The sequence below is a fragment of the Rattus norvegicus genome, chromosome 10, assembly GCF_036323735.1.
Source record: "Rattus norvegicus strain BN/NHsdMcwi chromosome 10, GRCr8, whole genome shotgun sequence".
NCBI classification, from domain to species: Eukaryota; Metazoa; Chordata; class Mammalia; order Rodentia; family Muridae; genus Rattus; species Rattus norvegicus.
The window spans coordinates 85370830-85382955 of record NC_086028.1 but is presented as its reverse complement, the minus strand read 5'-3'; the positions used below and the strand labels follow the sequence as shown (position 1 = coordinate 85382955).

At 43.7% G+C, this 12126-nt stretch overlaps 1 protein-coding gene across 1 annotated transcript; it reads right to left on the bottom strand.

The window, feature by feature from the left end:
• Positions 1–2508: 2508 nt before the first annotated feature.
• Positions 2509–5451, bottom strand: Krtap9-5l (keratin associated protein 9-5 like). The gene is made up of 2 exons (XM_039087866.1): positions 3093–5451; positions 2509–3038 (listed from the first exon to the last, which is right to left on the bottom strand). The coding sequence occupies exons 1-2, from the start codon at positions 5449–5451 to the stop codon at positions 2509–2511; spliced, it is 2889 nt and encodes a 962-aa protein (XP_038943794.1).
• Between the last annotated feature and the right edge of the window lie 6675 nt (positions 5452–12126).

Sequence of the window (12126 nt, the reverse complement as noted above, 5' to 3'; positions counted from 1 at the left end):
TCCCCCCCCCCTCCTACACTCTCATACATTTCCTCTGCCCAGTGCTGAGTTAGTTTTGCCCTCTGTTCATCCATCAAAGTCCTTGTATATTCACAGGTTCATGTATGTCTTACTATGAGTAACTGACACCCACCTCAATGTTGATGGACAAGAAAACTAAAGGTAATTTTGCTCTTTGTCTAGAGTTAAGAAGGAGGGAGAAATGACTGGCAAATCAGTTTTCCATCCAAACAAAGAAGGAGAGTGTTGTGAAAATAAATAGAGAAAAGAGGAGTTTGGATAGTGCATAGGAATTTTTGAGCATTCGTTATTGTCATTTTACGAGATGATTATCGCTAATTTATGGTTTTTGCTCATAAACACCAGTGGAATAAAAAATCACGGATTCAGTTAGCTTGTTGTTGTTTTAGTTTAATACCCACTAAAATCATTTAGTGCTGCCTGCATGTGCATGGATGTGGGACTGGTACTGGTGCTTGAGTAGAACCCTCATCCCTGAAAACAGACTCTCCCATGCTCCAAGACCTGCATAACAAGATCAAGCCAGCCAGAACTCCAGCACAGATGGGGAAGGTATATGTGTTTGTGTATTGGGGTGGGAAGATCATGGAGTACTTGAACTCTTAAGAGAGGATGTCAGCTCAATCCTACCATAGTCCACCATGTGCAGATTGTTCACCTGGATATATTTAATGAACTGAGAATGTACATCTCACTCCTTAAATTTACCATTAGTTTTTGTATTTTAAAGCCACAATAGCAGAACAATACTTGTTTATATTACTGATGCTGGGACCATCTCCACACCATTGTATTACCAGTCAGTTCCACGTGTTCATTGGAAGGTCTTAATTGTATGCTTTTGAAGGGTTTCTGGGTCAAGAGAGTAGCAGCCTACTTTCAGAGATCATCTCAGGACATTCAGGAGGAGCTGAGACAGTAGCACTTCCATGCTCACACCAAACCTACTCACAATGGATAAGCCATGTGAGCAACCTTAACGCCAAACAACTGTAAACGGATGTAAGCACGGCAGGAAAAACAGTGCTGTGTGATTCCAGACAAACGAGGTTTCTGAAAGGCAGACTTAGGGAAGGAAAGAGCAGAATGGTGAGGTTTCTGAAAGGCAGACTTAGGGAAGGAAAGAGCAGAATGGTTTTTACTACTTGGAGAAAGGGAAATGGGGAGCTGGGAAACATTGGCTGTTAACTTCCAAGTGTTCCAGAGATCTGATGGATGCTATTAGGTCCAGTCTCTCCCTCCCTCCCTCCTCCCTCCCTCGCTCCCTCCTTCCCTCCCTCCTTCGCTCCTTCCCTCCCTCTCTCTCTCCTCCTCTCTCTCTCTCTCTCTCTCTCTCTCTCTCTCTCTCTCTGTATGTGTTCTTGTGTGTCCGTGTGTATATGCGAAGATCATTCCATCTGGGCTTGTTTACTGTTTACATATGTCACAGAGGGATGGGAGGGTCAGGAGACTGTCACTTGAGTATCCAGCTGTTCTATACCACTCTGCTCAAACTATGGGTGAGAGGGGCTAGAGTATCTAGGAAGGGGAAGACTAGGGGTGGGAAGCTACCTGTGCAGCTATCAGAAAGCACTTATTCCTGCTGGATAAAGGCTTTCCAGTGTAAACTTTACAGTGAGGCACATCCACACTTCTATAAAGCAGCCCCTCATCTATACTCTGTAAGGAAGCCCAAAAACCTCATTGGCTCCTCAGAATCTACTTTGGTGGCATCCTGCTTTGGTTTGTTGGTGGAACCTTAAGAGGAGTACATGTAGTTTATGTCCCTTGCTGGGAAAGAAGGATAACAAAAATGTGTGTGTGTGTGTGTGTGTGTGTGTGTGTGTGTGTGTGTGTGTGAGAGAGAGAGAGAGAGAGAGAGAGAGAGAGAGAGAGAGAGAGAGACGTAAAGACACACACAGAGACTATATTGTACAACAAAAAGTCTTTTGAGCATATGGCTCTACCCTCAAGTAACTTATCAAAGTATAATAACAACAGACAATACCGAATGAATAATAGTTCAGAATTTATTAAGTTTTCATATATTTTTGATTATTTTAATTGAAGTGTCTTTCAGTTGTTCAGAGGGAAAGATAAAGATCTGGGGCTCAAAAGAGAAGCTGAGGACTGGCTTCCTCATCTGTCTCTGAAGCCAGCACATGATCTACATTAAAGAGAGAAAAGGAGAGAGATGGGGGAGAGGAAGAGGGAGAGGAAGATGGAGAAGGAGAGGGGGAGGGAGAGGGGGAAGGAGAGGGGACGGAGAGGGATAGTGTGAAGGAGACGGAGCGGGGCAGTCTTGCAACCCATCACAGTGATGAATAGGTTTCCAAAGTAGTGATAACTTCATGCTAAAATGTGAGCCTATGCCCACACGGCAAGGTTGGTGTGGCAGAAGTATGGTTGTGTCGTATTGTTCAGTTGGAAAGTTGACCAGTAGCAGGACTTATAGCAGCTGGAATCACAGCAACAGCTGGTCATATAAGTTGGTTTAGAGCAGGCAGTTTAGCAGCAGGTGGTTTCACAGCAGGTTGGGCAGCAGCTAGGCTGGCAGTAGCTGGACTCACAGCAGCAGGGTGGGCTGCAGCAGCTGGTCACACAGGCTGGTTCACAGCAGGTGGTTTCACAGCAGCTAGGCTGGCAACAGGGTGGGCTGCAGCAGCTGGTCACACAGGTTGGCTTACAGCAGGTGGTCTTGTAGCAGGTGGTTTCACAGCAGCTGGGCTGGCAGCAGCTGGCCACACAGACTGGTTCACAGCAGGTGGTTTCACAGCAGCTAGGCTGGCAACAGGGTGGGCTGCAGCAGCTGGTCACACAGGCTGGTTCACAGCAGGTGGTTTCACAGCAGCTGGGCTGGCAGCAGCTGGTCACACAGGTTGGCTTACAGCAGGTGGTCCTGTAGCAGGTGGTTTCACAGCAGCTAGGCTGGCAGCAGCTGGTCACACAGGTTGGCTTACAGCAGGTGGTCTTACAGCAGGTGGTTTCACAGCAGCTAGGCTGGCAACAGGGTGTGCTGCAGCAGCTGGTCACACAAGCTGGTTTGTAGCAGGTGGTTTCACAGCAGATTGGGCTGCAGCAGCTGGTCACACAGGTTGGCTTACAGCAGGTGGTCTTACAGCAGGTGGTTTCACAGCAGCTAGGCTGGCAACAGGGTGTGCTGCAGCAGCTGGTCACGCAGGCTGGTTTGCAGCAGGTGGTTTTACAGCAGATTGGGCTGCAGCAGCTGGTCACACAGGTTGGCTTACAGCAGGTGGTCTTACAACAGGTGGTTTCACAGCAGCTAGGCTGGCAACAGGGTGGGCTGCAGCAGCTGGTCACACAGGCTGGTTTGTAGCAGGTGGTTTCACAGCAGATTGGGTTGCAGCAGCTGGTCACACAGGTTGGCTTACAGCAGGTGGTCTTACAGCAGGTGGTTTCACAGCAGCTAGGCTGGCAACAGGGTGTGCTGCAGCAGCTGGTCACGCAGGCTGGTTTGCAGCAGGTGGTTTTACAGCAGATTGGGCTGCAGCAGCTGGTCACACAGGTTGGCTTACAGCAGGTGGTCTTACAACAGGTGGTTTCACAGCAGCTAGGCTGGCAACAGGGTGGGCTGCAGCAGCTGGTCACACAGGCTGGTTTGTAGCAGGTGGTTTCACAGCAGATTGGGTTGCAGCAGCTGGTCACACAGGTTGGCTTACAGCAGGTGGTCTTACAGCAGGTGGTTTCACAGCAGCTAGGCTGGCAACAGGGTGTGCTGCAGCAGCTGGTCACGAAGGCTGGTTTGCAGCAGGTGGTTTTACAGCAGATTGGGCTGCAGCAGCTGGTCACACAGGTTGGCTTACAGCAGGTGGTCTTACAACAGGTGGTTTCACAGCAGCTAGGCTGGCAACAGGGTGTGCTGCAGCAGCTGGTCACACAGGTTGGCTTACAGCAGGTGGTCTTACAGCAGGTGCTTTCACAGCAACTAGGCTGGCAACAGGGTGTGCTACAGCAGTTGGTCACGCAGGCTGGCTTGCAGCAGGTGGTTTCACAGCAGCTGGGCTGGCAGCAGCTGGTCACACAGGTTGGCTTACAGCAGGTGGTCCTACAGCAGGTGGTTTCACAGCAGCTGGGCTGGCAGCAAGGTGGGCTGCAGCAGTTAGTCACACAGGCTGGTTTGCAACAGGTGGTTTCACAGCAGATTGGGTTGCAGCAGCTGGTCACACAGGTTGGCTTACAGCAGGTGGTCTTACAGCAGGTGGTTTCACAGCAGCTAGGCTGGCAACAGGGTGTGCTGCAGCAGCTGGTCACGAAGGCTGGTTTGCAGCAGGTGGTTTCACAGCAGATTGGGCTGCAGCAGCTGGTCACACAGGTTGGCTTACAGCAGGTGGTCTTACAACAGGTGGTTTCACAGCAGCTAGGCTGGCAACAGGGTGTGCTGCAGCAGCTGGTCACACAGGTTGGCTTACAGCAGGTGGTCTTACAGCAGGTGCTTTCACAGCAACTAGGCTGGCAACAGGGTGTGCTACAGCAGTTGGTCACGCAGGCTGGCTTGCAGCAGGTGGTTTCACAGCAGCTGGGCTGGCAGCAGCTGGTCACACAGGTTGGCTTACAGCAGGTGGTCCTACAGCAGGTGGTTTCACAGCAGCTGGGCTGGCAGCAAGGTGGGCTGCAGCAGTTAGTCACACAGGCTGGTTTGCAACAGGTGGTTTCACAGCAGATTGGGCTGCAGCAGCTGGTCACACAGGTTGGCTTACAGCAGGTGGTCTTACAGCAGGTGGTTTCACAGCAGCTAGGCTGGCAACAGGGTGTGCTGCAGCAGCTGGTCACACAGGCTGGTTTGTAGCAGGTGGTTTCACAGCAGAGTGGGCTGCAGCAGCTGGTCACACAGGTTGGCTTACAGCAGGTGGTCCTACAGCAGGTGGTTTCATAGCAGCTGGGCTGGCAGCAAGGTGGGCTGCAGCAGTTAGTCATACAGGCTGGTTTGCAACAGGTGGTTTCACAGCAGATTGGGCTGCAGCAGCTGGTCACACAGGTTGGCTTACAGCAGGTGGTCTTACAACAGGTGGTTTCACAGCAGCTAGGCTGGCAACAGGGTGGGCTGCAGCAGCTGGTCACACAGGCTGGTTTGCAGCAGGTGGTTTCACAGCAGATTGGGCTGCAGCAGCTGGTCACACAGGTTGGCTTACAGCAGGTGGTCTTACAACAGGTGGTTTCACAGCAGCTGGGTTGGCAGCACTTGGTCACACAGGTTGGCTTACAGCAGATGGTGCTACAGCAGGTGGTTTTACAACTGCTGGGCTGACAACAGGGTGTGCTGCAGCAGCCGGTCACAGGAGTTGACTTACAGTAGGTGGTCCTACAGCAAGTGGTTTTACAGCAGCTGGGCTGGTAGCAGGATGGACTGCAGCTGGCCACACAGGTTGGTCTGCAGCAACTGGCCCTGCAGCAAGTAAGCTGACAGCAAGGGGAGCAGCAAGAGTTGGCCATGGTGTTAGGGTGGTTGTGTGTTCCTGTTAACAGGTGAGTTTTCTACAGTATGATGAGTTCTTGCATTCTGGACCTTATATATGCCAGGCCTTCAAAGTTTGGACCAATCAGCAGGACTTTTCCTTGATGTTGTTTACACCGTTTTCCATATTCAGTTTGTGTTTTATAAGGAAGTGTTTTTCAATGTTATGCATCATTTGTAAGTTGATTCTTATTCCAGAGTAACTCATGGGAACTCTTTCAACAGAGGCGAGGGTATTGTACTACTAGTCTCATTGTATCCTTGATCGTCATCTGATCATGTGGTAGCCCTTGAAGTCTTGGGAGAGTCAGAGTACCTGCTTATCAACCTTTCATCCATACTTAGCTTATGAGGTATCTCTGAAAGATAGTGCTATACTCACAGTGACAACCAGGCTGCGTCTCTGTCCTTTTTCACAAATCCTCACTTCAGATTAGCCCAGGCATTTGTTTTTTAACCAAAGGTACTTGGGATGAAGATATCTGACCCAATATGCTCCTTATCAGGGCAGACTAGAGTGATATGGACATGGGATGAGAAGATACCAAAGTGCACATACACAGTGTTCTTCCCTGGTCTTTTTAATCTTCTTCCTTCTGTCTGCCTGCCTGTCCTTCTCTCCTACTCTCTCATTTTGTTATCCTTTCTTTATTCTCTTTCTCACAAAGATGGGTTAAAAACAGGTTGAAATGATTCCTAATTTGTTTGCGATGGCAAATGTATTTAAAACATTTGGAAGCTCTACTGTACATGTTGAAAGGGACAAATTAAGTTATGGTGGAGAGGATATCCCAAAATGAACATGCCTGTTTCATTACTAATCAGGTAAGAAATATAAATTCATCTAATTTTTACAAATAGCATCCTCTCACTCTTTCTCAAGGAGAGATGATCGCTTTGTATCAAGTTTACTTTTTGGCCAATGGTGCCATCTTTGGCTTCTTTGCAAATCAAAGTTATAACTGACATCTCCATTCAGCTTATGATTGTTCAATCCTTCACTGTGATGACCTATTCTTTCTCTTTTTCATTGGCCTGTAATCTCCCAAAGGATACATTTGACACAATCTATGTGTGGATCTCTCTTCTACAAAAAATGCAGCTGTTTTCAGCTTGAGTCAATTAAAATTAATGGCATGACAAAAACCTTATATGCTACTTTTGGCAAGTAGAGTTGAACATTTTCCTGGCATGCATAACTATGTGGATAATTAGTTATAAGATTCTTTTATGAAATGTTTATTCCTCTGTGTATTTTTAGTCATACTTCATGTAAAGCAATAGAATTTACATATTAAATAACACTGCACGAAAATGATTAGATGTAGTTTTAATCAAAAGAAAGAAAAAATTCATATTATTGTGCCCTCCACATCCCCAAACGCGTTTATAAAAATAATCATGTCTTCTAAATGGGTTGATATGATGTAGTTGACTAGATTTATTCTTAGATATTTAACTTTTCTGCTAGAAGATGTGTTCTGATCAAAAAGCTCATTTCTGCTGCTTCTGAAGTATCAAAAGATTAATTTTTATTAGTGTTTATTAGTATATGTTAATTTTACAAAATTCTATAGTTGATTGTGGCACCTCTCTCCCTGTGCACAGCACACTCTTACCACACTCAACCTTGGCATGCTGCCTTCTGCCTCGCTCGCCTCTGCTTCTCTCAGCTCTATTTTTATCTCTTGTTATTTTTATAAAAACAATCACTCTTTTATTCTCATTTCCATATGACTACTTGCCACGCTGAGTCTGGTTTACTTCATTTAATATGGCAGCCTTATTTCCAACCATTTCTCCACCAATCACATAATTTTATTCGTTAGCCTAACTTATTTCGGTCACTTATACATTACACATCTTACTTATCCGCTAAGTCCTGGCCGATTTCACAAACTGAAAAATGTAATGGTCCCTTGCAGGCCACGGTAGCAGACATTTCTCCATCGTAGATTGACTTTGACTTAATTGAGTGCTTACAGAGGAGTCACGCAGCTGGATCATGTGGCTGTTTTATTCTTAGCTTTTGAAGGAAACTCCAAACTGATCTGCATAGGTATTATGCAAATTTACATTCTCAACAACAGAGTAAGAGGATTTTTGTTTTTTAATTTTCCCCCTCCCTTTATCCTCAGCATTTATTCTTTGTTTCCTTGATGGCCACATTCCTGACTGCAGTCAGACGGAATTTCATAGATAGCTTGGATTTGCATTACCCTGATGACCACTTATGTCAATTTTTTCATGCGTTTGCTGGATATCTGTACTTTTTCTTTTCTTTTCTTTTTTTTTTTTAAGAAAGATTCTGATCATTGGCCCATTTATGGATTGGGTTACTTTCTATTCTGTTGCTAGTTTTGTTAACTCTTTGTATATTCTGAATAGTAGTGCCCTGGATGGGTAGCTGAGAATGGGTTTCTTTCTGTTTTTCCATTCCGTTGCCTGTCTTTTAGCTTGTTCATTGTTTCCTTATTTGTGGAGAAGCTATTTAATTTGATGCGCTTACATCTATCATTTCTTGTTGTTATTTTCTGAGCTACTGCAGAGCTGTTGAAAATCTTACTGCTTGTGCCCATGCCCTGAAGTGTTTCTTTTTTTCAAATTGCTTCATGATTGTAAGTTTTATATAAGATTCTTCTATTTTCCTCATTATTCTTTGATTCACTATTTCTTTTATTTTTTTCTTTCAACACGAGATCTTACTATATAGCCCTGGCTGGAATTCCCTATGCAGACCAGGCTGGCCTTAATCTCACAAAACTTTGCTTGCCTCTGTCTCTTGAATACTGGAATTAAAGACTCATTTCACTATGCCTGGTAACAATTTCACACACACAAACACACACACACACACACACACACACACACACACACACACACACGCTATCCTGATTACTTCATTTTCTCACTACTCTCTCTAATCTCTCTTCCCCTGAACCCCTTTTCTTCCCTCAAAGTCTCCCTCCTATATTAAATGTGTGTATGTGTGTGTCCCTGTGTCCATCCCACTGAGTTTAATTAGGGTTTCATGAGCATGAATTATGACCCTGGTTACACTGCTAAAGAAGAGTACTCTTTCTCCCCCAGCAGCCATAGTTCTTCAAGGAGGAGTCTCATGGGTCTCTCACAGGTCTCTCCTTTACCTATGATGGCGTATTATGGGACCTATCTTGTCCAGAAGGATGTGTTTCACACCATTCCTCCCCATCCTCCATTCTCTCTGTCCCCTCTTTCAAGCTGTCCCCTGAGACCTAGAGGGGATAGTATGGATACCCTGTTTAGGGCTGAGCACTCGGCAATTGATTACTTTGAGCACTCTAAGCAGTTATATGTCTCTGTCATAACCATCATTATCCACTGAAATGTAGTTTCTGTCCTAGGGTCTTTGAGCTCCCAGCTGTGGGCTTCTGACCAGGTTTACAGTACCTGTCATGTAAGAATTTCTCTTCTGAAAGGAGTTTCATCCAGTGAAACAGTGGTTGGTCACTGCCATAATACTCATGCCACCATTGCCCCAGTGGGTACATCTTTCCTGATAAGTTGATATTGTAGCTTGTAGGATTTGTAGCTGGATAAGACTTTTCTTCCCTGACCACTTGCATCATCTTTCTCGCACCATGAAGCTACCTAGCAGGAAGGAAGCACCCAGTTCAGTTCCACTTTGGTTTCTCTATTCCTGTAACCAAAGTATATGGTGGCTTTAGCAGTAAGTAGGGTCTTACTATCTGGGTCTGGTGGACAAGCAAACAGAATGCTAATAGTGTGTATTATTTTTTTGGAGACCTAGGGTTTCCCGTAGGGTTGGATAACATACCTGACACTAAGATTTTTATTTAATTGCCTATAGCTTCTTGGAGCTGCACTACTCCGGAGTCTTCTTTGATTATACTTGCTAGCTAGCTTACAAAATAATAGATCTCCACATGACCTTTAATATACCCTTAGTTTTGATTAACTCTCCCCTCAACCCCATCTTATTCCTTATCACCCTAATCCTGTCTCCCCTGAAAGATTTCTACTCTAGTTTCTTCTCTATTTTTATTTAGCATGCATTCTAATCTTCCCTTTTTTAAAGATCTTCCCACACCCCTGTCCCCTGTCTTCCCCCTGCCATCTACAGGAATTCCAAAATCCCAAGCATCCTATCAGATCACCATGGACTAAGGCTGGTCTTCAATAACAACAAAAACAACAGAAAGTCTACATATAAATGAAAGCTGAACATCTCTCTAATCAATGATAACTTGATCAAAGAAGAAATAAAGAAAAAATTAAAGACTGTTTTAGAATTTAATGAAAATGAAGGAACAGCTTACCCAAACTTAGGGGATACAATGAAAGCAGTACTAAGAGGAAAACTCATAGCTCTGAGTGCTTCCAAAGAGAAACCTGAGAGAGGATACACTAACAGCTTGACAGTACACCTAAAAGCTCTTGAAGCAAATACACACAAGAGGAGTAGATGGCAGGAAATAATGAAACTCAAAGCTAAAATCAACAAGTAGAAACAAAAAGAACTATACAAAGAACAAAACCAGGAGCTGGTTCTTTGAAAAAAATCAACAAGATAGATAAACCCTTAGCCAGACTAACCAGAGGGTACAGAGATAGTATCCAATTTAACAAAATTAGAAATGAAAAGGAAGACAAAACAACAGAAACTAAGGAAATTAAGAAAATCATCAGATCCTATTGCAAAAGCCTATACTCAACAAAACTAGAAAATCTGGAGGAAATGGACAATTTTCTAGACAAATACTAGGTACCAAAGTTAAATCAGGATCAGATAAACTGTCTAAACATAACCCCTAAAGAAATACAAGCAGTCATTAAAAGTCTCTCAACCAAAAAAGCCCAGGACCAGATGGTTTTAGTGCAGAATTCTATCAAACCTTCAAAGAAGACCTAATATCAATACTTTTCAAACTATTCCACAAAATAGAAACAGAAGGATCACTGCCAGTTTGTTCTTTGAAGCCACAATTACTCTTATACATAAACCATGCAAAGACTTTATAAAAGAACTTCAGACCAATTTCCCTTATGAATATCTATGGAATACTCAATAAAATTCTCACAAACTGAATCCAAAAATATATCAAAATGATCATTCACCATGAATAAGTAGGTTTGTTTCATCCCAGAAATGCAGGGATGGTTCAATATACAGAAATCCATCAGCATAATACACAATATAAACACACTCGAAGAAAAAAGCCCACATGATCATCTCATTAGATACTGAGAAAGCAATTGACAAAATTCAACACCTCTGGGAAGGATCAGGAATTCAAGGTCCATACCTAAACATAGTAAAAGCAATAAACATCAAATCAGTAGCCAACTTCAAACTAAATGGAGAGAAACATAAAACAATTCCACTAAAATCAGGGACTAAACAGGGCTGCCCACTCTCTCCATAGCTATTCAATATAGTACTTGAAGTCCTAGCCAGAGCAATTAGACAACAAAAAGAAGTCAAAAAAGGGATACAAATTGGAAAGGAAGAAATCAAAATATCACTATTTGCAGATGATATGATGGTATACTTAAGTGGCCCCAAAAATTCCACCAGGGAACTCCTACAGCTGATAAACAACTTCAGCAAGGTGGCTGGATATAAACTTAACTCAAACAAATCAGTAGCTTCCCTCTACTCAAAGGATAAACAGGCTGAAAAAGAAATAAGGGAAACAATACCCTTCACAATAGACACAAATAATGTAAAATACCTTGGTGTGACTATAGCTAAGTAAGTGAAAAATCTGTATGACGAGAACTTCAAGTCTCTGAAGAAAGAAATCAAAGATCTCAGAAGATGGAAAGATCTCCCATGCTCATGGACTGGCAGGATTAATATAGTAAAAATAGCCATCTTGCCAAAAGCTATTTACAGATTCAATGCAATCCCCATCAAAATTCCAACTCAGTTCTTCATAGAGTTAGAAGGAGCCATTTGCAAATTTATTTGGAATAAAAATAAACTCAGGATAGTGAAAACTATTCTCAAAATAAAAAAACTTCTGGGTGGAATCACCACCCCTGACCTCAAGCTATATTACAGAGCAATAGTGATAAAAACTGCATGGTATTGGTACAGAGACAGGCAAGTAGATCATTGGAATAGAATTGAAGACCCAGAAATGAACCCGCACACCTATGGTCACTTGATCTTTGGCAAAGATGCTAACACCATCCAGTGGAAAAAAGACAGCATTTTCAACAAATGGTGCTGGTTCAACTGGAGGTCAGCATGTAGAAGAATGCAAATTGACCCATTCTTATCTCCTTGTACAAAGCTCAAGTCCAAGTGGATCAAAGACCTCCACATAAAACCAGATACACTGAAACTAATAAAGAGAAAGTGTGGAGGAGCCTCGAACACATGGGCATAGGGGAAAATTTCCTGAACAGAATATCAATGACTTATACCCTAAGATCAAGAATCAACAAATGGGACCTCATAAAATTGCAAAGCTTCTGTAAGGCAAAAAATACTCTCAATATGATAAACTGGCAACCAACAGATTGGAAAAAGATCTTTACCAGTCCTACATCTGATAGAGGGCTCATATCTAAGGTAGACAATGAACTCAAGAAGTTAGACTCCAGAGAACCAAATAATCGTATTAAAAAATGAGGTCCTAAGC